General features: G+C 38.5%; 1 protein-coding gene across 3 annotated transcripts; it reads right to left on the reverse strand.

The window, feature by feature from the left end:
- Positions 1-7862: 7862 nt before the first annotated feature.
- Positions 7863-24435, reverse strand: ercc6l2 (excision repair cross-complementation group 6-like 2). 3 transcript variants are annotated; one of them, XM_017468734.3, is made up of 18 exons: positions 23798-24425; positions 22340-22711; positions 22133-22249; positions 21093-21286; positions 20713-20874; positions 20406-20613; positions 19943-20200; positions 18269-18388; positions 17706-17777; positions 17382-17527; positions 16276-16371; positions 15750-15849; positions 15350-15502; positions 14241-14312; positions 12042-12777; positions 11733-11887; positions 9924-10075; positions 7863-8880 (listed from the first exon to the last, which is right to left on the reverse strand). In XM_017468734.3, the coding sequence occupies exons 2-18, from the start codon at positions 22565-22567 to the stop codon at positions 8013-8015; spliced, it is 3837 nt and encodes a 1278-aa protein (XP_017324223.1). In that variant the 5' UTR covers positions 22568-22711; positions 23798-24425; the 3' UTR covers positions 7863-8012. The 3 variants fall into 3 exon arrangements, with proteins under 3 accessions (XP_017324223.1, XP_017324222.1, XP_053536276.1); XM_017468733.3 differs by having other exon boundaries at positions 9924-10090; positions 23798-24424; XM_053680301.1 differs by lacking the exons at positions 7863-8880; positions 9924-10075; positions 11733-11887 and adding an exon at positions 13344-13389 and having other exon boundaries at positions 12600-12777; positions 23798-24435.
- Positions 24436-25701: the final 1266 nt, after the last annotated feature.

Here is a 25701-nt window from a genome sequence, read left to right on the forward strand (position 1 = left end):
TTTCAAAGTAACATCCACATGAATGCCAAGGCCCAAGGTTTCCCAGTAGAACTTTGCCCAGAGCATCATACTGTATCAGCTGCCTTGCCTTCTTCCCATAGTGCATCCTGGTGTCATGTCTTCCCCAGGTAAGCGATACACACGCACCTGGCCATCCACATGATGTAAAAGAAAACATGATGTGACACAGACCACATCAGACCAACATCAACATCAGACCAGGCCACCTTCTTCCATTGCTCCATGGTCCAGTTCTGATGCTCACATGTCCATTGTAGGCACTTTTGGCAGTGGACAGGGGTCAGCATGGGCACTCTGACTGGTCTCCGGCTATACAACCCCATACATGGCAAGCTGCAGTGCATTGTGTGTTCTGACACCTGTCTATCATAACCAGCATTAACTTTTTCAGAACTTTGTGCTACAGTAGCTCTTCTGTGGAATTCAACCAAATGGGCTATCCTTCGCTTCCCAAGCACATCAGTGAGCCTTGGATGCTCATGACCCTGTCGCTGATTCACCGGTTGTCCTTCTTGGACCACTTTTGGTAGGTACTGACCACTGACCCAAAAGACCTGCCGTTTTGGAGATGCTCTGACCCAGTCCTCTAGGCATCAAAATTTGGCCTTTGTTAAAAAACACTTGCCCCTTTTTCCTGCTTCCAACACATCAACTTTGAGAACTGACTGTTCACTTTCTGCTTAATATATCCCACCCCTTGTCAGGTGCCACTATAACAAGATAATCCATGTCATTTAGTCCAAATGTCAGTGGTTTGAATGGCTGATATCCCAATATGTGGACAATTTATATTCCCCTTGACCTGTGAAAAAAAAGTGGGTATATGCACACACTCATTACAATATGAAAAAAAAAAAAGGATTAAAATTTTGGTGTTTAGTAAAAGGTTCTAAATAAATAAAAGACTAATTCCAAAGTAAGTTTATAGCTTGCTTTGTGAACATTTGTCCTGTAGAGGACGCCCATCAGCTGCTTTTCAAAGCACCTCAAACCTTTAGACTGATAAGGGAATTTATAAAGCAGGCACTGCCCCTCATAAAGCTGTTCATTCTTGAGTGGTTAATTTATTTGATAAAGAAAATACTACCCTTAAATGATAGGGGCTTGGGCTTTACTACAAGGAATTTCAAGTGCTTGTCTAACACAGTGAAGATTTTATTCACATGAAACAAATATAAGTAAGCTATCTGCTGCAGAAACACTGATCTACATTGATACTGTAATAGGTGGTTATTTCTAGCAAAAAAACCCTGAAATTTTAACTGAAATTTTGACATGATAAAAAGATAAGATTTTAAACAAAAGTTCAAATGAAATGTATCTGAAGACGCATTCGTGTCCTTCTGTTAAACCAACAATGTGGAGGTTGTACAATTCTGTGAATAGAAGTCTTACTAATAATAATATCTGACACTATAGTAATATATGAAACCATGAAGAACACAGGTAACATTATAATTAATGAGGGCACAGCGCAAAAGGTATGAATGATTTTGCATTAACAAGTGTTAAAGCCCTCTTTTTTAAAAAATTTTCTTATGTTTAATTTAAGAAGGTGCTGAATCAGGGATTACACTGTGGGCAACAGCCTATTTTCTACAATGGAGCTATGGAGTTCTATTTTGAAACATGTTTTTTTTTTTTGTCTAAAAAAAAACAACAATACAAAACAAAGAAAGTGGTAAGAAACTTGCATTGACTTTTGCTTGCATCAGACTGCTTACAATCTCAATAAGCTTTGCTTGTGTGGCCTGACTTCAAGGACTGCAAATCCTTACACATATAAACAGCAGGCTAATGAGGGAGGAATGATTGTTTACTGAAACTTCAATTCCCTAAACAACTGCTCAACTGAGTCCGAACTCTGGCAACCTAACACAGGGATTAGGCTGCTCTCCCACCGGTAAATATTTAGTCTAATAAAAAAAGTCATGGTTATGTTTTCCATGGACAAAGACATCATATACACAATCAGGAATCAAATGAGCCTTTAGCTATCAATTTGTTCTGCTGTCCGCTTGGTTATTGAAAATGCTTTCAAGCACAAAATGGAGAAATCTAAATACAAACTGTCTCACACAGCCTTCAAGAAACACCCTCACCCCGTCTCTATGAGAACGTATGCATGTACACCCTTAAAGAAAAGTCACGACTCTCACAATTGTAGTTTAAACACTTCCTTTCATGTTACGTTTCCCACATTTTTCACAAGCAGACTTTACATTTGTCCTGTAGGACGTGTTTATATTTTCCACGTGATTTTTCTCAGGATTTGTTGATTTCAACATGATTCATTTGTTGTCGCGTATCTTCACGTTTTCTTCACGTTTTCTTCACACCATGCAAATGTTTTCATGTGATTTCTACTGTACACGTTATTCAGTTCTTCTCATGATTCATTTTTCACATTCACATGACTTCTACACACATTTATCACCACATGTGATTTATACACGCAGTATATTTATTTTATGTGACTTCTACACAAGATTTTTATATATATATATATATATATATATATATATATATATATATATATATATATATATATATATATATATATATATATATAACTAGCACTCCTGAATACTACTAGTACCGTCTCAGGCCCTGTGTTCACCTGTGGCTCTCTCTGTCCTTCCTATAACTGAAATACAACTTTTTATGATCAGTTGGTGGAATTTACATTCATAACACTTCTATTACTGTTGGCTCCTTTAGCAGTTCTATGCTTGGATTGTATTTTGCCTTAAAAGCCTCAGTCAAATGAATAAATGTACCATCTACATAAATAGAGCTTGAGCCTAGAGGAGAGTAAGCAAGCTGTCACAGCATGAGAGTCTAGAAAAAAATTAACTTGAGCTTTGATTTCATTTGGTAATTGTAACCGTCCAGCTAAGAACTGAGGATACACGAGTGTCAGCAGTGGGCGAGAGGGGTTTATTGTCAAGCTTGTGGTAATCATTTAAAACTAAAGTGAGCAGCTGGAAAAGTGATCTCAGCCTGGAGGCCACTCTTCTTGGTAGGCGGAAGGAGAATTAACCATGATGCCCTGATCTGAATAGTTTTGTGTTTATAAGACTGAATGGGGAAGTTCCACATTGGTACTGAAAAATCAATAACTGCAACCTGTGCCTGAGGGCCCTTCTTAATTACGCTACGCACCTTCTTCGCGAACCATTCCCGTAATTTTCTAACCAAAGAAAAGCAGAGATATTTTCCGACTAGTCTCAAAATGTTCTAATTGTGGACCTTCAGTACACTCTTCTCACACACACACACACACCCCTGCTAAATGAGTCATCCTTACTTCCATCTAAATTCTGTCTAATTTTTTTTGTTGTTGATTTAAGTGGGAGGTTATCAGCATGACAAGCTCATGATTTTCATTTCCATATGCTGGAGCGCAGAATTACTCATGAGATCCTTTTGCTAGCACACCCAGCTATTATTACTTTCATAACCTTTATTACTTAGTAATATTATATTATCTAAAGCACTTAGGAACATTTTCATTCTTTTTACGCACGCAAATGAATGCCACTGTTTTACCCCAGGTATGAAAAAAGTGAACAAAAAATGAGTGGGCAGGACAGAATCTCCAAAAATAGAATTGTTCAGAATCCATTGGGAAAAAATGTACATGGGCTAATAATGAGTTTTACTTGATTCAACAAATTCAAACAGACAATTTCTTTGAGAATATTCTTTGAGAAATAGAAAGGGGATCATAAAGCCTGTAATTTAAAAGGTAATCATTCGAAAAGTGGTTGGATAAATGATTTTATTTTTGCCACTCATTTTATACACTATTGCCAATTCTGTTTAATTTACCAACTGGCATGTCTATAGTTTGTTTGTTTCACCTTGTTTACTGTAGTAGTTTTTTATTTGTTGTTTATATAAGTGAAAAGATCAAATAATTACACAAAATAATTGAGTAAAAACATGATTCAGTAATGGTTAAATGGACACTCGTGTATGACTTAGGAAAGTTGACCCGTCTCCTCAGATTCTGGTCAATTTCTACTAGTGTATCAATCTGCATCGCAGTGTGGTATGGCAGCTGCTCTGTCATTGAACAAAATGTCTTGTAAAGAGTCACTCCGTGCTCTGGGCGCATTATCTTCACCCACCTCCCTACCATTAAGGACATTCAGCACAAGCGATGCCTTCAGAGCACGGAATGTCTTAAAGGATACAAGCCATGGACTGTTTACCTATCTTGGCAGACTCCTGTACCGTCTACCTGAGGGAATACCCTCAGGTAGACGGTACAGGAGTCTGCCAGGATCAACAGGCTCAGGGCCTGCAATAACCACTACAGTAACTCATTTCAACAGTGGTGAGTGGAAAAGCATCTCAGAGCACACAAAACAACAACAGAAGTCCACACTGGGCTCTACTCCAAGAAGTAGAATGGGCACAGGTTCACCAAAACTCAACAAAAACACTGCCTGGCCTTTTTCAATCTGTAGTTTTGGTTTAAAGAACTGCGATACCTCAGACCAGGGCTGTCCAATCTTATCCAGAAAGGGCCAGTGTGGGTGCAGGTTTTCATTCCAACCAAACAGAAGCCACAGCTGAGTCTATTGAAAGCCAAGATCAACTGATGTGGAATCAGGTGTGGCTCCTACTTGGTTGGAATGAAAACCTGCACCCACACCGGCCCTTTCTGGGTAAGTTCGGACACCCCTGACCTTAGGCTATTTGTTAAATTCTAAAGAGAATGTCATTGCCCTGTGCTTACTTACATCCATCCATCCTTGTGATTTACTTTTCTTTTTTAATAAAATCTGCCATTTCAAAACAAATCCATTTTTTATCAATGAATTTTTATCACCTCCACCTCTCTTAGTTACTTGGTGATGTGTAAATAAATGGAGTGCTGTGACTGACACTCAGTTATTGATGTAGGCCAGAGAAACTAAATAATTCAGCTCGATTACAGACTCACAGAAAGACTACAGATTTACTATTGAGAGGGTTACAAAACACATGCGAAATGAGTACAACACATTTTTGAGTTTTTAAGTCCCTTTAAGTCTTTATTTGTGACCTTTATTATCTATGGGGTGTCCACAAAGCCTCCATATATAGGGGATTATGTTTGCCAGCACCATGTTGGTGGACATGTGGACATCCACATATCAGTTGGTCTACAACACTTCCAGTCTTTTTGAATTTGGTAATAAGTTTGCCAAAAGTGTCGTGTGTGATGTCCTGTTCAAGTATATCACAACTTGTGACAGTTTCCCGAGTCAGCCATGAGAATGATTTCAATATTTCTTTTTTTTTTGTCAAAGGCTTTCTGAAAAAAAAAAAAAAAAAAAAAAAATTTATATATATATATATATATATATATATATATATATATATATATATATATATATATATATATATATATATATATATATATATATATAAAATAATAATAATAAATTACACACACACACACAGTGGGGGAAATAAGTATTGAACATGCCAACATTTTTTTTCAGTAAATATATTTCCAATGAGGCAATTCACACGAAATTCACATCAGTATTAACTCAAAAAATCAGGAAATATAAAGAATTCACAACATTAAAGTCCATACATAAAGTTATGTGTAATGAAGTGGAATGACACAGGAATTGAACATATTGACATAATTGACACAGTATTGAACATACTAAGAAAAAGCAGTTCTCCAAGGCAAGGAACCAGCTAAAAGCTCTAAGTAATTATATCCCCTATCTGAGCAAATTAATATCAGCTGGGTTTGTGAATTGATGATCTAAATAAATGCTTTTCGTTATCAAGCTATCACACAAAAAAGACATATCATGATGGGTAAAAGCAAAGCGCTCTCCCAAGACCTTTGCAACCTTATTGTTGCTGAAAAAAAATTTGACGTCCAATACATATTTCCCCCAGTGTGTATGTGTAATTTTTATTTATTTATATATATATATATATATATATATATATATATATATATAAAAATTACACATACACAAAGTATGAAAAATTTTGGGAGACATTTTGCTAAAACGTGTTCATTTCCCCTACATAAACTTTTGGGACACCCTGTGTTACAAAGTTCCCTTTGGCATTGTCTTCACCCAAAGACTACATTATTAGTCACAACTGTAAAATGCAAAAGATAAAAAAAAATCTAAATACAAGCTTTTAATACATTCTGAACCAAGGAAACAACGGGGGGGGGGGGGGGGGGGGGGGGGGGGTTGGGCGAAGCTAAACCTGCTAAACAAGTAAATTTAAAAGTACAGGGTGTCTGAAAAGTCAGGAATCAATGAGAGTAAAACTACAATTACTTAATATTATATGTACTATTTACAACATTTGCTCTAAACATTCACCCTTATGCTCTACACATTTTCCCAGCTGCTGTATCTTGTTTTTGTGGATTTTGCTCAACATATTCCCATCGGTTCCTGACTTTTTGGACACCCTGTAGAAACAAGTGTAATACAAATTTATATATCAAACCCTCTGAAATCATTTTTTGAGAAACATCCTGCCACAAGTTATGGTGGCACCAATGCTGACCCTGGAAAAGTTTCATTCCAGAAGAAATATTGGATATAACAAATTATCAAATTCTTACATCAAATTTCTCCGTACATCAATTTTTCATTAGAAAGTAAATGAGTTCATCAGAATATCAGTGGTTAAATCTGCCATGGTTACTTCAATCTTTATGAAACCTCTTGATGACCAACAGTTTTTGATGCTTCTGTGTTTTGCACAATAGCGCTTGTATTCTCCAGTTTGTGAGCTGCCCCATGAACACGTATGACTCCCATTCTACCACCCAAATTGTGTTTGGGAATCATGTCACAGCATGCACTGGTCTCCTGTTTACTGATAACCATCAACACTTTCCCATTTCGTGTTGGGGGAAAAAACAGCTTGTCCTCCTCCTCAGGTTCTTTGCTTACTTCAACCTAACATCAGGCGCAGCTGTGTCACTAAACTGACACACACACACAAACACACACACACACACACACACACACACACACCGGAACTCTTACTCTGTCCCCACCCAGCATGGACAAATATACAACATAAACCATTGCAAAAAGGGTCTTTATCCCAGTCAAGTTTAACTTACTTTTTTCGCAACACGCTCGTACAGTGTGGTAACGGAATAATTCCCAGAAACACCATCATACACATAGCACAATATCAAGTTCAGTCAGGCTGGACCAGAGCCACACTGTAAGAGCCACATGGCTGCCCGCCATTTTTAATAAACTTTTTCACATTGGCTGTGGTGATGTGAGTGGCTGTTATGGAGGGAGGTTTGATTCATATTTCATTAGTCATCAGTCATTAATGATCATTATTTAGGCTGTTCAAATGGGGGACTGTGCATGTATAGATGGTATGACCTTAAGCACACTATTCCTTTGACACATTTACACTATTCATGCTACGATGACTATGTGGGCATCTTGTGCTAAAGTGAAGGTTCGAGGGCACTGACGAGTGTTATGCATTTCGAGAAAAGCAGTGAAAGCAAAGCAGTGCTTGCGAGAGTAAAACAATAAGCAGAGAGTTGAAACTACTACACCAAAAACATCAGTTTGAGACTTTGGCATCAAAGACTCTTCCGGCATCAACTTCTACCATTTCAAGCCCAACTAGGGGTGTATGTTTTGACCACACTTGTATTTGAATGGCAATGTAACAATTCCAGAGGCGTCTCACATAATTCCAGAATGAGAACAGAGACAGAAACAGATCTGCTCTTTCAAATGGGCTGTAGTGTTTTCTCACACATTTACAGCAAAGATTTAGAAAAGCAGGTAAAAAGTTAAGCCTTAAAATACTAGTATGGACTAGTAGCCGTTCTATAATAATCAATAATCAAATAAAACCAAATGCAATTAAATAAAACAATGTATAAAAAATGAGAATATTGTGTAAACAATCCGTTGTAATTTCACACACAAAAAAAATGCTTCTAGGTTCTTCCATCATTTCCAAAGGAATTTCTCATTCTTCTTCCACAGCGGAGAGCTTTCAAGTTGGCTTTCACTTTTGGACTTTGCACACACATTAACACTCCTGCAAAACTTCTCCACCTGAGATAGATCTGTTAGCTTATTGATGCTCTCCTCGTTCCCCTCATCCAAAATGTCCCAGAAGTCTTTACCCCTGTTCTTCATCCTCTCAGCGGGTGAGGGAATGGGTGCTGTTGCTGGCTTTGGCCGATCCGCACTTCTCTTTTGCTTGAAAAGGTCATCTAGAATGGAGGTGTCACCTATGAGATCACTAATAAGGGTTGTGTTTGAGTTTTTGTCTGCTTGGTCATCTCTAGAGCAAGGTGACAATTCAGTAAAGGAAGCAGTTGTGGAAGAATTGCATGTATTAGTGTTTTTTTCAGAGTGAGGATGAATGTCTGTAGAAGTTTTAAAAGACTTCTCTCTTGGAATTGGTCCTGAGTCTGGCAAAGGCAAACAGTTATTTTTCAGCTCAGTCTGACCAACACAATGATGATGGACATCTTTAGCACTTTGTGCCTTAGTTCTTCTCTTCTTCACTGAGGTTCCTGTTTCTCCTTCATCATGAGGTCTCTGAATTGAGTTTAAGGAGGTTCTTTTTGAGGTAGGCCTTTGTCTAGACATACTGCATGTAGCAGTGATAGGTGAAATACTTGGCTTCAGCTCAGTCACAGGTTTAGGAAAGGTCTTTTGGATAATGTCAGTAAGCTCAGGGCTGCTGTGGCTATAGAACTCACATAGCCTGCTCAGTCGCTGTGCTGAACTGTTCTTCACAAGCTCTTCTGCAAACTCTTGCACAGACTTCGCTCTAAAGAACTTTGCCATTTCTTCTAGCTGCTGCCTGTGTGTGTAAAAACAATTAATAGTAAAGAGCATACCAGAGATACTGTGTGACTAGGTATAATGTTTATATTTCATAGGGATTTTTTTTTTAGCATTATACATTTTAGACAATTTGAATGAGTAAATATTTTAGGTGGTGTTTTTAGCAAAAGTCACATTCAGCATTTGGTTAAGCATTAAAAAACTCAGCTGAAGTGACATTTGAAACACTACATTGCATTGTTAGACATGTTATCAACCCCTCTTGAGAAATCCATTACTCTTCACTTATATTTCAAATCATAAAAGCATTTAGAAACATGTACATTATTAATAAAACAAAACTAAAAAAACAAGCTGTCTCTGGTTTCTTAGGAGAATCTGCTACCAATGGAAGAGTAGAAAAGGCTATGAATTAAAATCATTAGAAGACTCAATTAGGGGGAAAATCTGTATAAATAAACACATTTTCCCTTATTACATAGACAAACACTATATGGTTTTGGAGATGGGTGGGTGCGTCCTTGGGCTTGCGGTAAAATCTAAGGCTTTCAAAGAGGAGTTTTGCTCATAGCTCAATGTGTTTTGGCCCTTCATGGGAAAGGGGTGGGTGAGAGTGCTCTGGGGTGGTCTTACCCCTCCCACAGGGGCTATGCGAGGGCGCAGAACGCCATAGCTGTGGCCAGAACTGGCACACAACCCCATGCTATAAGGACTTTCCTCTCTCTGCTTCTTGTGTTTTTTTTTCAGCCTACCCAACACTATTAACTGCTATAGAGATGCCTGCTTTTAAAAACCTGAACTGCAAGACTGGAGTCTTTTGAGTTATAGAAACCGTTTAAGTGTCTTATTATGTAACCTATTTATAAAGTAGTAAGCCTATAATTAGACAACAACTAGTAAACAGCCGACATTTATTTGCTGGAAGAACATCACTGGACAAAACATCAATGCAAGCCCCTTACTGTATACTTTTATAAAACATTTTGTCAAACAAAATTTAAAAAACAAATGGGGGAAAAATGAATACAAAAGGTATTAAAAAAAGGAGCTCAGCCTTACTTGCGGACAGCAGCGGGCGTCGCCCCAACACTAACGGTTGCAGTTTTGGTATGGAGGGAAGTTTCTATGGTGTGGGTGACCTGATGTTTCAGACAAGTCTTGTCATGACCTTCTGGCGTATCCTGCTCTCCGCCGTTTATGGGCTCAGATAACTGGGGGATTCCAGACTGGGTTTACAACACAAAAAAATTCACAATGCATAACAAAAATCTGTGCTATTGTCTGGGAATATAAACCATATGAAGAAATTGCATAGCCATACTGATGACCCCAGAATAATTCTGTGCTCAAAATACTGTTATACAACAGTTAGTTCAGGACCACTAATATGACTGGTCACATGGGATTCCCAGAGTGCTTATATTTCCTATAATTGGAACATTTCAATGTGTGTATCACTCCATTCGTATGTGGTTTTTCCCATGTAAAATTCCGCTTCCTATATAGAAATCATTACTACAATAGTGGGAGCAACATCATAAGCTGACATGGAAAGCTCTATCAGATGAAGATGAAAAGGAAGAAGTGGCATAATTTTCTTAATTGAAACATGGCTATGTTCTAGTAAATGGTCTGCACTTATATAGCGCTTTTATCCAAAGCGCTTTACACTGTGTCTCATTCACCCATTCACACACACACACACACACACTCAGGCACGCACCAATGGTAGCAGAGCTGCCATGCAAGGCGCTAACTTGCCATCGGGAGCAACTTGGGGTTCAGTGTCTTACCCAAGGACACTTCAGCATGTGGAGTCATGTGGGCCGGGAATCGAACCGACAACCCTGCGATTAGTGGACAACCCGCCCCACCAACTGAGCGACAGCCGCCCCGGCTACATTTAAGCAATATCACAGCTTGTTTCAATCAAGAAAATGAAATAATATGAACCATGAGCTGCTGATAAATGCATACTCTCAAAATTAAACAATGTGTAATGTGAATAAAATAATACATAAATGCTTAATGTTATGCAGGGCTTCTGCATGTTTCAACAAGATAAATATAAGACTTTTAAGACATTTTTAAGACCATTATGAATGCAATTTAACACCTATTTCATGACCTAGATCCAAACGCTGTCCGGAGGTCACTTACCGGAGTTGCAGGAGTTAACACTATTAGTGCAGAGTTGGTCACGCTGGTGCCGGACTTTGGTGATGCTCCCGATGTGGATACAGAACAATACTGGGTGGTGCAGGCGTTTGCTCGCGGCTTTTAATTTGTGGCTTTATGCTTTTTTGACTTGCTATGCAACTCTAATACCTTTATACCCAAAGTTATACCCAGCAGGCTTCAAATTCATTATTTTCAACAGACTTCAACCAAGCATTAAATGCATTGTTCTCGAGCCAGATCTTGTTGAACTTACACTTACCCATATTAGATGAAAGTAACGTTAACAGATACTATTTTAAATGATTACTTCTAGAAGTAGCTATGGTTTTTTTGACGGGAGGAGGTGCCACGGTAGCGCACACACCACATCGCAACACACTGGGCATGCTCTGATAAATTCTGTCTTAGTTGCACAGTTTGCATGAGTGGTTATTGGTTCCATTTTGTGATGGCATGATCAATACAAATTTTCCCCAAAAACACATTTAAAAGCGAGACTAAAGTTTTGAATGTTGCAAAACTAACATTAACTTCAGAATCCAAACAATTATAAGACCTGTCAAAATCGTATTTAAGACATTTTAAGGCCTAAAATTCGGATGATTGCATTTGAGACATTTTTAAGACTTTTTAAGGACCCACGGAAACCCTGTTATGATAATGTTTCACTGTCATAACCGTACATACCTCAGATATGTAATGAAAATGGTTTGCTGGGAGCTGCGAGTGCTTGTTCAGTTCAAACACATCCCGTAATGCAGCACGGCTGAGGCGGTTCTCTGCCCTGCTCGAGCCGACCACTTTCTGATTGGAGTGGGTGTAGCTCACTTCCTGAAGCCCACCTACAAGTACAAAACAAAGAAACAAAGTAAAAGGCCTCTTATTTTGCAAAATCACAGCACAATCTAAAAATCCCAATATATTGTGCAGCCATTTTGAAATTACCTCAAATTCAGTCATTACAATTCACTGAATGCTTCATTTTTAAAAAATTACCTAATAATGTATCTATGGTGCCGGTGCTGGTACCCTCTATGATTTGTGGCTTTCTGGAATGCACGCTTCGACATTTTAAACCTGTGAACTGAACTGATTTTTGATTCTGTGCACTAAAGGGGCGTTGAAGACTTTTCTTAAACTTCACCCTTCTCTCTGGAAATTCATCTTCAGATGAGTCTAAACTCTCAACCTCCTCAGTATATCTCTTTCTTTGTACTGCCCAATCTGGCCTCCGTTCCTTGTTAGTACTGTCTCGACCTCTCTGTTGTGCTTTAGTATAGCGGTGGTGAAGAAACTCTAAGTCTTCTGACTCCTCCATGCAGACATGGTCACAGGTCTTTTTTGCTTCATTCTTCTCTTCCTCAGAGTCACTGGACAGGAACCATTCGATTTTCCCCTTAGCTACCTTGGCATTCTCTAGGTTCAAGCCCTTGGAGTCCGCATCAGACTGACTGTCTTCAGTGCTCTCTGAGCTCCTTTGCAACCCACTAGTCATATGTTTCATCAGCAGAACAGATAGATTCATATTTGCAGCAGACCCAGTGCTAGGTCCAAAAACCTCTCCTGCATTTGGGTATGTGGCTTTCGATCTGGAGCCACAGGGATCCTCATCCTCACTAGTGCTGCTAAAGTCCAGAACTTCAGCATTAGAGAACCTGGTACTGGTACCACATGCCACTGCTGGTCTATTTTCCTGTTGTGCAGAGGTATCTGCTGATACACACACTGGAACCTGCGGTGGCACACAAGTAACACAGATTATAACAAACAAAGTTTTTTAACTTAACACTGCAAATATATGCAACTGCATCATCAACAATCAATCATGCAAACTACACATAAAAATTACTTTGCAGAGGCTGCAATTCATTAGCTAGCTTAACAGGCAATTAAAAGATCCAATGTCCTGGCCAACTTCATGTTTTCGCTGCTCACTGCTAAAGTTAAGCGAATTAATACAGACTAAGGAAACGACTGATTATATGAATTCCTATGGAGAGGGCAATTGTGTAGCAGGTCCTTATCCTCCTCTGATAAAGTTTAATGTAGACAAAAAAGTAATTGGTGAAAGGGTTTATTTCTCACAAGTACAAATATTTTTTAACCCTGACTAGAATGTTTTTTTCGTTGGATATGTTTAACTGTGTCCGGGTACTCCGGTCTCCTCCCCCAGTCCAAACACATGCATGGTACGCTGATTGGCATGTCTAAAGTGTCCGTAGTATGTGAATGGGTATGTGAAAGTGTACGTGATTGTGCCCTGCGATGGATTGGCACCCCGTCCAGGGTGTACCCCACCTTGTGCCCCATGCTCTCTGGGATTGGCTCCAGGTTCCCAGCAACCCTGAAATATAAGCGGTATAGAAGATGGATGGATGGATGTTTAACTGTGAGTTGACATGCTGTGCTAGCAGGAGAGTTTACAATGTACTTTATTTTGCTTGATTCTGATTCAGAAAAGATTGTCCACATGCTAATTAATCCACTTAGTAAAAGTCATTCTAATGTCAGCCATATAGTGTAGTATGACAGGTGGTGGGATTCAGAATGATTAATATGTGGAATAGTCATAGCATCAAGTTGTGTCATGCCACTGAGAAATGGAATATGTTTAAACATACATATCAAATCTATTGTTTTGCAAAAGTCAATAGGAAGTAAGATTTATTTTCTTTCTCTGGTTGTTAAACCTATTTGTATGCTGGGCAACTATGAATAATTAATTAACTGATACAATTAAATAATTAATAATCAGGATAAAACCTTTTTTTCTCAAGAGCCTGAGCTACTGATTTGTCGACCCCAGCTCTGTAACCACCCTGTTTAAAAATAAAGTTGCTTCTTTATGACTTGCCCACCAACACTTTGTTTATGATCAGTTAATGTCTGGGTTTAAACTGAGAATTTTCTTTTTTTTTAACCCCTAATGAGACCTACATGTGAGAAGCTCCTGAAGAATGGACAGTTAGATAAGTTCTGCTGGGTAAATAAACTCGCTAAAGATAACACATGCTTCCGTGTGGTCTTCACCAGTGGGCTGGGGAGGGGGTTAATTACAGCCATGTGTTGGCCTTCGGTACCCATCTTTACCGTGGGAATGAAGGGACGGAGAGATGTCTTTGGAAAGAGGAGAGGAGAGATGGATGGGGAATAGGAGCATTCCCGTGACAGGTCTAGGGAAGGCCGGCTACTCACCAGCTTTTGCACCCTCTCATCCGTTGCCTGTGTGCTGGCTGTCATGATCCCCACCTCAACACGGCCCTCCCTCTGCGACACACATGCATTTTCCATCAACTCAGTGAGAAAGAATTCATTGTCATGGCTCATTGAGGACATCAACCATCTGACTTCTTCAGTATGCAGCTGAAAGTTCAAGCTACAATCTAGTAGACCTGCCATACATAAGCAGTTTATGCACACCCCAATGCTTGATATAAAAATTAAAATAATCAATCAATAATTCAAAATAAAATAATCAATAATTAATTAAAGCTCTAGTAACAGCGCTAAAGCATCTGCCAAATCACAAAATGTCAGCACATTCTATAAATTCAGGTAAATTCTGCAGGCATTTTGTCCTTGAAATTAGTTCAAATTGAAAGCTCGCTTTTCAATTTGCACCAGAGACTGATCCAAATGCTTTCTAAAAAATGTCAGTTTTAGCCCTAATCATGGTATTATTTTCACAATAAATAAAATAATTTTCGATGTTATTTATAATTACAGTATATACATGCCAAATGAAACATTGTTTTGTGAAAGTCAATAAGGAGTAGGTTTTTTTTGTTTTCGTTTACTTGGAATATGCTCATCCTGGGTGCCCGGGCTACTGGTATCCATCAGAGTTCTTTATACCAACAATACATGGACAATTTAATCAGCTTGCATGACTGCGCTCTTTATTTTCTGTTATTATTCTAACAAACTTCAAGTGAAGACAATGTCAGTGATGTAAACCATATATGTGTCTTCAAAAATCTTTTCCAAAGCATCCATGATTACTGGAAGTGTTTAAATAGTGGTTTAACTGGAATAGTACTTGATGCAGATGAGGAAAAAGCCCTTTCAGATAGGCTTTTGATACAAACTGGCCTGATTCTCAGTTGTTTTTAATCATCATGCTTGTCCCAGGCACTTTTAAAAACACAGTTACACCCATGGCTGAGTGATAGATATTCAAGATTAGACCACAAGTTCAGTCGCGTTGATTGACCACTCCTAGTCATTTCAAAATAACCAGTATGGCTGAATGGACAAGTGAACATAGACACAGCTGAACTGATGAAGAGATTGAGTGCACTAACCTCCAGGATGCGGCGTGTCAGACAAGTTCCATCAGTCTGGAGGCGGAAGAGGTTCCTGATCCCAAATAACTCTCCTGCTTGGCCATCTGCTCCTTGCACTGCCTCAAAGTAGCGTCTTGCATTTTCATTTCCAATCACTGATGATTGCAACTGCTATATTACCCAGTGAAACAGAGAAAGCCAATCAGGTCCAACTCATTTCACAGTGGAATAATCTTTTTTTTTAAATTGGTATTCATTCGTTACAGTTTTTTAAATATGTTGCATCATATCAAATATTAGTACATGTACAAGAAGGTTTCAGACAAAGGACTTCTGAGAAGGTAACAGTGAGTGAAAATGACTTTGGTGTGTTACTAGAAACTGGTTAGTACCTCAGCACATTTCATGAGTGATATACCTGTTTGTAAATCTGGCGCAGATAGATGATCTCCTCTACAGTGCCCAGAGAGATGAGCCTAAAAACTTTTACATCCTTACACTGCCCAATGCGATATGCCCTGCATATTGAACAATAAAACTGTGAAGTATCTAAACAGAACAATGCATGCAAAATTGTTTACTCCCAGATTAGCTGTATCAGAACCCAGCTGTAATATGTAGTCTGCCAATAATGGCCATGCAGGATTGCCAAGTGATTTAATTTCTTTTGCAGGAGAAGACTAAAAATGCTAGTCGGATGGTTTGCTATGTGGCAATGAGGAAGTGATGACTTGGGAGTTGTATTATAAAAGACTCACAGCCATAGAGACACATAGCATAGCTGCATCTCAGTGCCAAGGCTTCTAACACAGAGAGCCTACTTGGATGGCATTAGGATACAGAGGAATATACAGGATTCCTTACAGATTTGTACAATTTTGAGAAAAAAAAAAAACAGCAAAAAAAGACAACAACAACTCCCTCATGTAGCTGTGCTGCCTCACCTGTCTATAGCCTGAAGGTCATTTGCTGGATTCCATGTTGGATCAAATAGGACAACAACATTAGCCCCAACAAAATTGAGTCCAAGACCACCAGCCCTTGAGGAAAACAATAATTCAATTACAGTCAATAAATCACATAAATGACATTTTCACACCGTCACATATTTTATACTTAAACGTGACACTAGACTCTTTTTTCCAAACATAAAACGTTTTCTTAAGTAGTGTCATTTTTCTGTGAACCACTAGTCTGTAGCCACTTGTAGATGGCGCTTCGGCCTTGGCGACCATTTTAGGGCTGAAATAACCAAGCGTTTAGCAGAACTCATGAGGTCATTCATTTTCCAAAACAGCCCCAAAGTATTAATGATCCACCAGAATTCCCATTGGATATGCAGATTTCTGAGTATGCACTCCCGATATTTCACCGAACATGCCGATGACGTGCATTGCCAAGAAGTTTGAATTTGGTCTCATCTGACCATAAAACATGACGCCAATTTTATTTCCAGTGACTCCTGCTGGAGTTCTGATGATACGTACAACAGGTACAGCTTATGCCTTTCTTGTTATAGAGGTTTAGTCTAATTTAGATTTTGAAATTGACAACCAAACATGACTCAACCAAACCATGCAATTTTGAAACTGTGATAAATTTTTAGCTTCCTGACCGTTTTCACCTGGGTCAAATGCAGAATCAGAACTGATACTGAGCGCAATTAGAAAAAATAAATTTTATTCCAAATTTTCTTTCAATTGAAATATTCTTTAGAGGGGGGTTAATAGTTTTGCACATGTGATTTTGAGAGAAAGTGCTATAAATTAAAGTAAATTTTATTATCTTGATTTTTTTGCTAAGCAAAAAAGTAGTATCTTTAATTTGGAAAAATCTGGATAGTCTCTGACAGTGACCAGGATAAAGTGTTTACTTAAGATAAATGAATGAAATAAACAAATAAATCATACCATTATGTTTGCCCAATTTCTTGAAGAGTACATTCTGGCAGCATGCTTTCACTTGATCAAAACCATAGATGGTATATTACCAGTACAAAATTAAATATAATTTGAAATTACAAATCTTATTGTGCAATAGCAGCACTCACATGGTAGACACAAGGCACATGTTAATATCATTGGTGCTGTTGAATTCCTTGACAATGTGGATGCGTTCTTTAGACTTGGTGCTTCCATCCAGCCTGCGGTACTCCAGACCTTCAGCCATACAATAGCTCTCCAAAACATCCAGGAGCTAGGAAACATTCAGATAATGCTCCATATTAGCAAAGAAAAACCTAAAGTCCATTTAATTGCCACAGGCTTGATATGTCTCTCAATCATATAGTAAACGCCTAAGACGTTGCATCATTTTTAACAAAGACTTCGGAAAAACTGCAGAAAGAATCAACCCTCCAAAATAAACACTTCACCTTTGTGGAAAGTGAAAAAAGGAGAACTTTGTCTTTCCTTTCGATAAAGTGAGTAAGCAGCCTTTGCAGCACCTGGAACACAAAAGATGACTCTATATGAGTTCTTAAACAAGAATGACAATCAAATAGCTCTCAGTTAAGTGGTAAGAAAAAGTCGGATAAAGCAGTTCACATTAAACACTGGCTCTACTGTCATTCTTCATTTGGTATCTGACATAGGAGAATGTGCAGAGTATTTACAGTACTGAGAGCACCAGAAATGGAGCATCTGCCAATGACAGCACCCGTACGGCTCTGCACATGGGAGGAGAAGACTCTCTGGACAGATTTTAAGAACGACTAAATACTGCCCTTGTTATTTCCCAAAGAAGTGTGTCCATAGTTAGTGAGGCAAAGCCACGTTGGGCCAAAAGCTGGAATATTCACGCCCTCAACACCAGAACAAAATCTGGAGTGCACGAGAACTCAGATTTACAGTTCTGTGGTTTAGTGGATTGGGTGGTGAAGGTCATAAAACATGCACACCCCTGGCATATTAAATAAGTAAAATATAAAGAGCTAACCTTCATTTTTCCACTGTAGATGGGGTCAGACATGGCCTCAAATGCAACCTGCTTGCATCTTTCTGTGAAGTCTGGAAACTTCTTGAAGACTTGCTCACAGACAGCAGTCACATATTTCTCCTGATAAAGAGAATGAGCAATATAAGAGAATAATCCTTGCCTTGCATGAAAAAAGTGATTCATTTCACTAACAACCTAGTTTTTAACTCTGAAAATGCAAAGGGATACATGATGATACCATTTCAATCTTTCAGTCAAGATAACAGACTAAACACAATGCAGTTAAAGGTTTAAGTGATTTTAATGCTTTTATGGCTAATAAGCTCGCACGTCACTCCATCACTCAGCAGACTCGTACTCAAAGCTATGCGCTGAAGGCCGGTTATTTTCTGTGGGCTCTGGGTTACTGATCAGGAGGTTGGGGGTTCAAGCCCCAGTGCTCTATGTGCTCTAACCCCAGCTTCCTAACAAGTTGGGATATGTGAAGAAAGAATTTCACTGTGCTGTGATAGTATATGTGACAATTAAAGCCTTCTTCTTCTAGTTCTATTCAAATGTTAATGTATTAATGTTATTTTACTTTTGTTTTCGATCTATCATTTATGCTTTGATCTTGATGTCTATTTTTGCACCACAAAAATGTCATTTGTGAGATTTAAATAATTATAAAAACAAGTAGGGATGCCGCCACCACCCACAAGCCTAGTACTTCGTCTAACTTATTTGTGTGCATCAAATACCCTTAAAATATACTTCAAACAGGAAGAACGCTATTGAGGATAAACTACAACAGACATCAGACCGTGCTGTAAGCTCAACCCGGTTTGGATCAATTCCAAAATGCAATTGGTTCATGTGCTGATTAAAACCAGAATCCCATTTCAATTCTACAAACCAATCGTTCTCATTTGGACGCACAGTTGGACGCGCAGACGACCCAAAAACATAATCCTTCCACTGCCTAGTGCTGGAGCCATAAAAAAAAGATGTTGATTTTTCTGTGTAAATATAAAATGTGCTGTATGTGCATCGATAGCTTCCTACAGACACTTAGGGTGGGTTGCACCAATAAGGATTAAATTAAGCACAGTTTAGAGCTAACCTAGGATTTGTTAATCTGGGCTTTATTTTAAATCAAGTTGTGTTGCACCACTTAATTTTAAACACAGATTAACAAATCGGAGATTAGAATTCTAACCTGTGATTAAAACCTCCATTTACGATTAATTTTCTCCATCATGATGGATTCACCATTGACAACATTGTGGCAGTGCATGTGGATTTCATAAACATGGAAATATATGAATTCTCCAGTGTAACTAAACAGCAACAAATGCAAGGGATCGTGAACTTTAAACTTTGGATTTAAAAAAAATTCAACTGAAGTTATTAACCGCTCATTCTCATAACCGATACAGGTTGAGAAAATGAAAAAATTTAAATAAAATAAAGATTATAGTTAATCCAGGTTTATTGTGAAATTAAATCCAGAATTAATGTGATGGTTTGAATGTAAGCCTGCTTATTCTTAAACAAGGTTTAAAGTTTGGAGCAACAAATTTATTAGATAAACCTTGATTTAATCTAGATTTAAGATTAATCCATATTGGTGCAACCCATCCTTAAAGTATGGAATGGAATTTCAGCACTTCTCCAGCACTCACAAACACGTGCCTGTTTTTTACTGGTTCCTTCTTTAGACTGCAGCAGGGCTACATGATTGGCGACCTTCCTCAGTATAGCCAGATAACTGAAGTACATGTGTCTGACAGGGACACCGGCTGAATTGAGCTTGTAGCAGCACTTCCTCCTGGAGTGTCCGCTGCTGCATGGACATTTCTCGGAGCTCTGCAACAGCAGCCTCACATCATCTGTGTCCAGCACAGCACGGTATAACGCCTGCTGGAAATCTGTCATGGAACAGTACACCACCTACACAGACACAAATGAAGTGTAGTCATTGGGAGTAGGTGAGAGATAGGACATAATGTTTGAGCCGGTCGAACACCAAATTTGGTCATGACTTCTAAACTTAGTCATGCTTTTGGTCATGCTTTAGAAACATGCCTTTGCTTGTTTCCTAAAGAAACAGACATCTGAAAATAATTGAACAGTTGAGGAAAAATCTCAGACTCACCCTGTCATCTTTTTTTGGTAACTGGTCGCTAATAAGTGCTTTGGTTCTCCTGAGGAACCAGCGGCATAGAATTTTAGCCAGAGCTTGGATGGCCTCACGGCCCTCGGCCAGTGCTCTCTTTGTTGCACTGTGTTTCTGTCCCTGTTCGATAGGTTCAGAGAACCTGTTCTTAAAACTACTCAGTGACCCGAGGCATCCCGGGTTGGCCCTGAAACCACAAAACAAGGCAATAAACATATGAACACCTTTTAAAACTCAAACTGGAGGTAAAAAATGATGACAAAGAGAGGTCCTGCCCATGACTCACCAATCCATGACACACCAGAGTTCCTCCAGGTTGTTCTGCAAGATTGTACCAGTCAGTCCCACACGCACTTTGCATTTCAGATCTTTCATAGCCTGAGTGATCTGAGCTTTGAAATTCTTAAGCTTGTGAACTTCATCCACAATGACAGCGGTCCACTCAAGACTATGGTGATATAAGAAATCAAAATGTAGGTAAAATATTGGTGAATATTGACATGAAATCAAATAGTCTCTTTTGCAGAAAGCTCAAACAGCTAATATATTCTGTATAGAGCAAATACACGATTGTTCCAAAGAACCTGTTTTTAATCAAAGATGTTATCTTTGTGACTATTCTGGGAGCAGAGAAAGATAAATATGATCGCTGATGTTATTGTGTACCTGTTGAACTCATTTAGACAGAGTCTTAGAGTCTCAAATGTTGTCAGGACAATCTCACATCTTCCTCTGTTCACACGGGCCAATTCCTCCTCTTTCCTCACACCATGGACAATCACTGTTTTGAAATGGCCCCATGTGTCCAGCTCATCTTTCCAGTTGTAGAGCACAGACAGAGGAGCCACAATGAGGAAAACCTATTTATTAAGTTAAAATGAATCACCTGATTACTGTGAGACAATGGCACAAGTTGCTAAATGATAAGGAGGCCTGTCACCGCTATTAGAAAATGGTCTATTAACAATTATTTGAGGTGATCGTAACAGATCGTTAGCCACAATCACAGATTTCCAAATACATACACTACCTGTCAAAAGTTTGGAGACACTCGACTGAAATGTGTCTCATGATCTTAAAAATCTTTTGGTCTGAAGGTGTATGATTAAATGTTTGAAATCGGTGTTGTAGACAAAAATATAATTGTGCCAACATATTCATTTCTTTCATTAGAACTAACATTTTATTTACAAAAATTATATTTTTAAATGGATGACTTGGAACGAAATATTCCGAAAAGCAGCCAATAAGTGTCCAGCATAGGTGGGAACTCCTTTAATACAGTTTAAAAAGCATCTCAGGGGAATTCCTCAAAAACTCGGTTGAAAAGCCAAGAATACATTTCTGGAAATTCTAGACAAAAAAGGCTGTCTACATTGAGGATGCTAAAATACTAAATTATTTTGATTTATTTTGTATTTTTATTATCACAACATAATTCCCATAGTTCCATTTGTGTTACTCCAGAGTTTTGATTGTCAAACTTTTTATTTTTCTATTCCTTTTTACTTATTATTATTCTAAAATGTGGAAAATGTGCTGCAATTTTACAGCTTAACCAGCCAACAGAATTTTAATTTACTTGCATGTTTCGTGTTGATAAATTAACTTTGGCTGTGCATTATTACAATGAGACATATCACTAGTTGCAATTACATGTAAGATAATTGTGACAGGCCTAATGACAAGAAGCTTTATTACAGCACCTTCTTAACTCTGGATATTGTTGATGGTGCCTGTGACTGCAGAAACTCTGGCCTGTTATTTTCAACATCCTGCCATGTCCCAGTTTTCTGCAAAATGGCAGCCAAGCAGCTGATAACCTATCAAACAGAAAGAGATTAAATGTTACAATAATCAAAGCAACATTTATTTCTGCTTGCCTTGTATGCATGAAGTATGTACAGGCCTACCTGAATGGTCTTTCCTAGGCCCATGTCATCACCCAGGATGCAACCTCTGGATTTCAAATAGTTGTCATAGATAAATCGAACCCCCTCTCGCTGGTAGTCTCGTAGGTATCTGTTAATGGTGTATGGCACTCGAATGGTTCCTGACAGAACAAATGGTTCTGAGGGACCAGGAGGCTTCTGGTTCGAATGGAAGGTGGGTTTCTCATCTTCAAACGGGACCTTAAACATTCTGTGTCTTTTGGGTACAGGGATTAATCCAACATCACCTTCGACTTTCACGCGAGTACAAAAGATAACACAGTGGTGGATCCACCTTCAAAGACACTGACGGACATGTAGCCACCAACATGGTGCCACAGGATACACTGCACACTATTTTCAATACAAAAGAAACAAACAGCTCTTAATATGCGATTTGCTAGTTAGCTAGATAAAAATGCAAGTGCCACAACTTCTGGTCAGATGGCTAACTATCTGCCTGAACTTTTGTTTCATTTCGATGATGCTTTTCTTGCACCACAAACAGACAAATACGCAGCTTAAGGCAAGATCATTCTGATCATCTATAACATGTCCTCTTTTAAACTGTAGTAGTACAATTCTTAAACTTTGATGAAGGCTTTAATCTCCACCCATGTCATGTCACGTTATGTTGTATTTCCCCAGAAAAGCTTGTTGTATATACGCTATAAGGATAAAGTTTGTGGACACCTGACCACCACAACCATATGTGTTTGTTGAACATCCAACGCTGTTATAATAACCTCCACTCTTCTGGGAAGGCTTTCCATAAGATTTAGCGGATTTGCTCATACAGCCCCAAGAGCATTTGTGAAGAAAGGCACTGATGTTGGGTGAGAAGGCCTGGCACGTAGTGGTTGTTCCAACTCATCCCAAAGGTTTGAGGGCCACTTAAGTTCTTCTACACCAGCCTTGGCAAACCATTTCGTCACAGACCTCACGTTGTGCCCAGGGGCACTGTTACGCTGGAACAGGTTTGGGTTGGGCTCCTTAGTTCCAGTTTAGGGAAACTGTAACGTTACAACATACAAAGACCTCAGATACTATTGCGTCCTTCTAACTGTGTGGCAACAGTTTAGGGCAGTACCGCAAATGGGTGTGATGGTCGGGTGGCCACAAACTTTTGGCCACCTCGCGTATTTGTCAGATGATGAGTCATTATTATATGCGTGTCAATTTCCTTCATAAACCCCACTTACTAGAGTCGAAACACATGAATTAACATTTTTAAATAACATACATTTTTAATGCTGTTTTCCTCGAAATCCTTTTTTTCCATAGTCATAACCAAAAGGTTGATATTTGTAGGATTTACATTACATATTTTACAAAAAATAATCATAATAATCATTATAAGAAAAGTGCACTGACGTAGCTCTCGCGCAATTCTGTTGATATCTAGTAATTAAAATATAACGTTTAAATGATCTCTAATACCTCCTTTGAGTCACTTAGCTGAGTAGCATCTAGCACTGGTACTTGCTAAAGTTAAATAGCTTGCAGCAACATCCTGTGGAAACATTAGAGTCAATGCAGGTCGATGGAAGAATCACTGCTCCTCATATTCGCCCTCTTAAACACCAGTCCAGCACGTTTTTGGAGCACAGAATTCAGTTTTACTGGTTAGCATTTAGCTTGTCCATCAAGGTAAATGGTACCAAAGAGAAAATCCGGCGTTTTGTTTGTGCATCTGCGCAACCGGAGCAGCACTTTCACCAAAATCGTTCTCGTTGCTTTTAAAGTACATACTTATCATAATTTATATTTTCAATGTAATGTTTTAAATTAAAGTAATACAATGTATTCAGCGCAGCATAGTTAAAGACACGCACTTTTCCTAAACAGTTTTTTTTTTTTTTTTTTTTTTTTTACCAAACCTGGTGACACTGGGAATAATTACTAGGATATTAAGTAGGACAATTGCAATTTGTTTAAATTGATCATTTCATTGCGTGAAATTGCACCGCCAACGCAAAACGTCGGAAAAATAGTCTCAGTTGTTTGTGCCACTAAAAGTTTCGTTTGTGCTGCTTTCGTTTTAAAAAAAATATTAGACATTGAATTATGGTGCGGTGACGTCACCAGCCCGCACATGCTCCAAGTTCACTCCAAATAGGCTCGTTTGTTTGTGCTCCGTTTGTGCTACTTCGGATTTGGAGATATTAAAAGAATATTTATAGGTCATTATGAGGTCACTCAGCCCCCCACCCATGCCCCAAGTTCATCCCAAATATTCTCAATCGTTTGTGCTCCGTTTGTGCTGCTTCCGTTTTTAAAATATTAGACATTACGTTCTAGGCGATTACGTCATGCTTTGTGAAAGCCTTTTGTTCAAACCCCTATACAAATTGTGTTAGGAATGTCTGTGCTGAAAGCTTTCCATACAACACTGACATTTAAAATACTTATTTACTCATTACAGTTTGTCGTTTTATAACATATCTAACAAAACTGGGTCATCTATTAGCTCTATTTTATAAATATGTAATGTAGTAGAGGAAGTCTGTATAAGAGATATGACAAGGAGGTGCTTTCAGAATGAAAATGTGACCCCGAATCTCTTAATAGCATTGAGCACAAAGGCGGACTTTAGGCGCAGTTTCCATCTTTTATATAACCATTAGGTGGCACTGCTTCGAAAAGAAAGTTGTTTTATATGGACCTGTGTCATTTTCATGACATTCTGATAGGTACTGTAGTTCATAATTAAGCAGGCATGAAGATTTACTTTTGTGAAAAGAAGTCTACAAAAAATCTACAAATGGTACTTAAGTATTTGATGTCATATAAAACTACAGTCATATACTATATACTATATTCAGAGACAAACACATACAGTATATCTGTGTGTAATACAGTCCCCTCTGAAAGTGTTGGCATTCTTTAATTTTTTGCTGTACACTGAAGACATTTGGGTTTGAGATCAAAAGCTGAATATGAAACGATAGATCAGAATTTCAGATTTCATTTCCTGATATTTACATCTAGATGTGTTAAACAACTTAGAACATGGCACCTTTGGTGGCAGACCACCCAATCTTTAGATGAGGAAAACTATTGGAACAAATAGTCTTAAAGTAAATTAAAGTAAATAACACTTAATATTTGGTTGCATATTACTTGCTATCAAACCAGCGACCCACTGACCACCACACTGTTGCATTCTTCTTTTGTGTTGCTTGTACTGCAGCTTCTTTCAGTTGTTGATTGTTTCGGGTGGTTTCTCCCTTCAGTCTCCTCTTCAGGAGGTGAAATGCATACGCAACTGGATTAAGGTCTGGTGATTGACTTGGCCAGTCTAAAACCTTCCAGTTTTTCCCCCTGATGAAGTCCTTTGTTGT

This window comes from Ictalurus punctatus, chromosome 5, assembly GCF_001660625.3.
Source record: "Ictalurus punctatus breed USDA103 chromosome 5, Coco_2.0, whole genome shotgun sequence".
Classification (NCBI taxonomy): Eukaryota; Metazoa; Chordata; class Actinopteri; order Siluriformes; family Ictaluridae; genus Ictalurus; species Ictalurus punctatus.

Bases quoted from the DNA above. Each gene is read 5' to 3' on its own strand.
- ercc6l2 (XM_017468733.3), bottom strand. From the start codon at position 22,567: ATGTTTAAGGTCCCGTTTGAAGATGAGAAACCCACCTTCCATTCGAAC. The intron at 21,287-22,132 runs GTGCTGTAATAA...CTTAATAAATAG, and splicing joins CAATATCCAGAGTTAAGAAG to GTTTTCCTCATTGTGGCTCC. The intron at 16,372-17,381 runs GTGAGTGCTGCT...GTTTTCCTCAAG, and splicing joins ATGTGCCTTGTGTCTACCAT to GGCTGGTGGTCTTGGACTCA.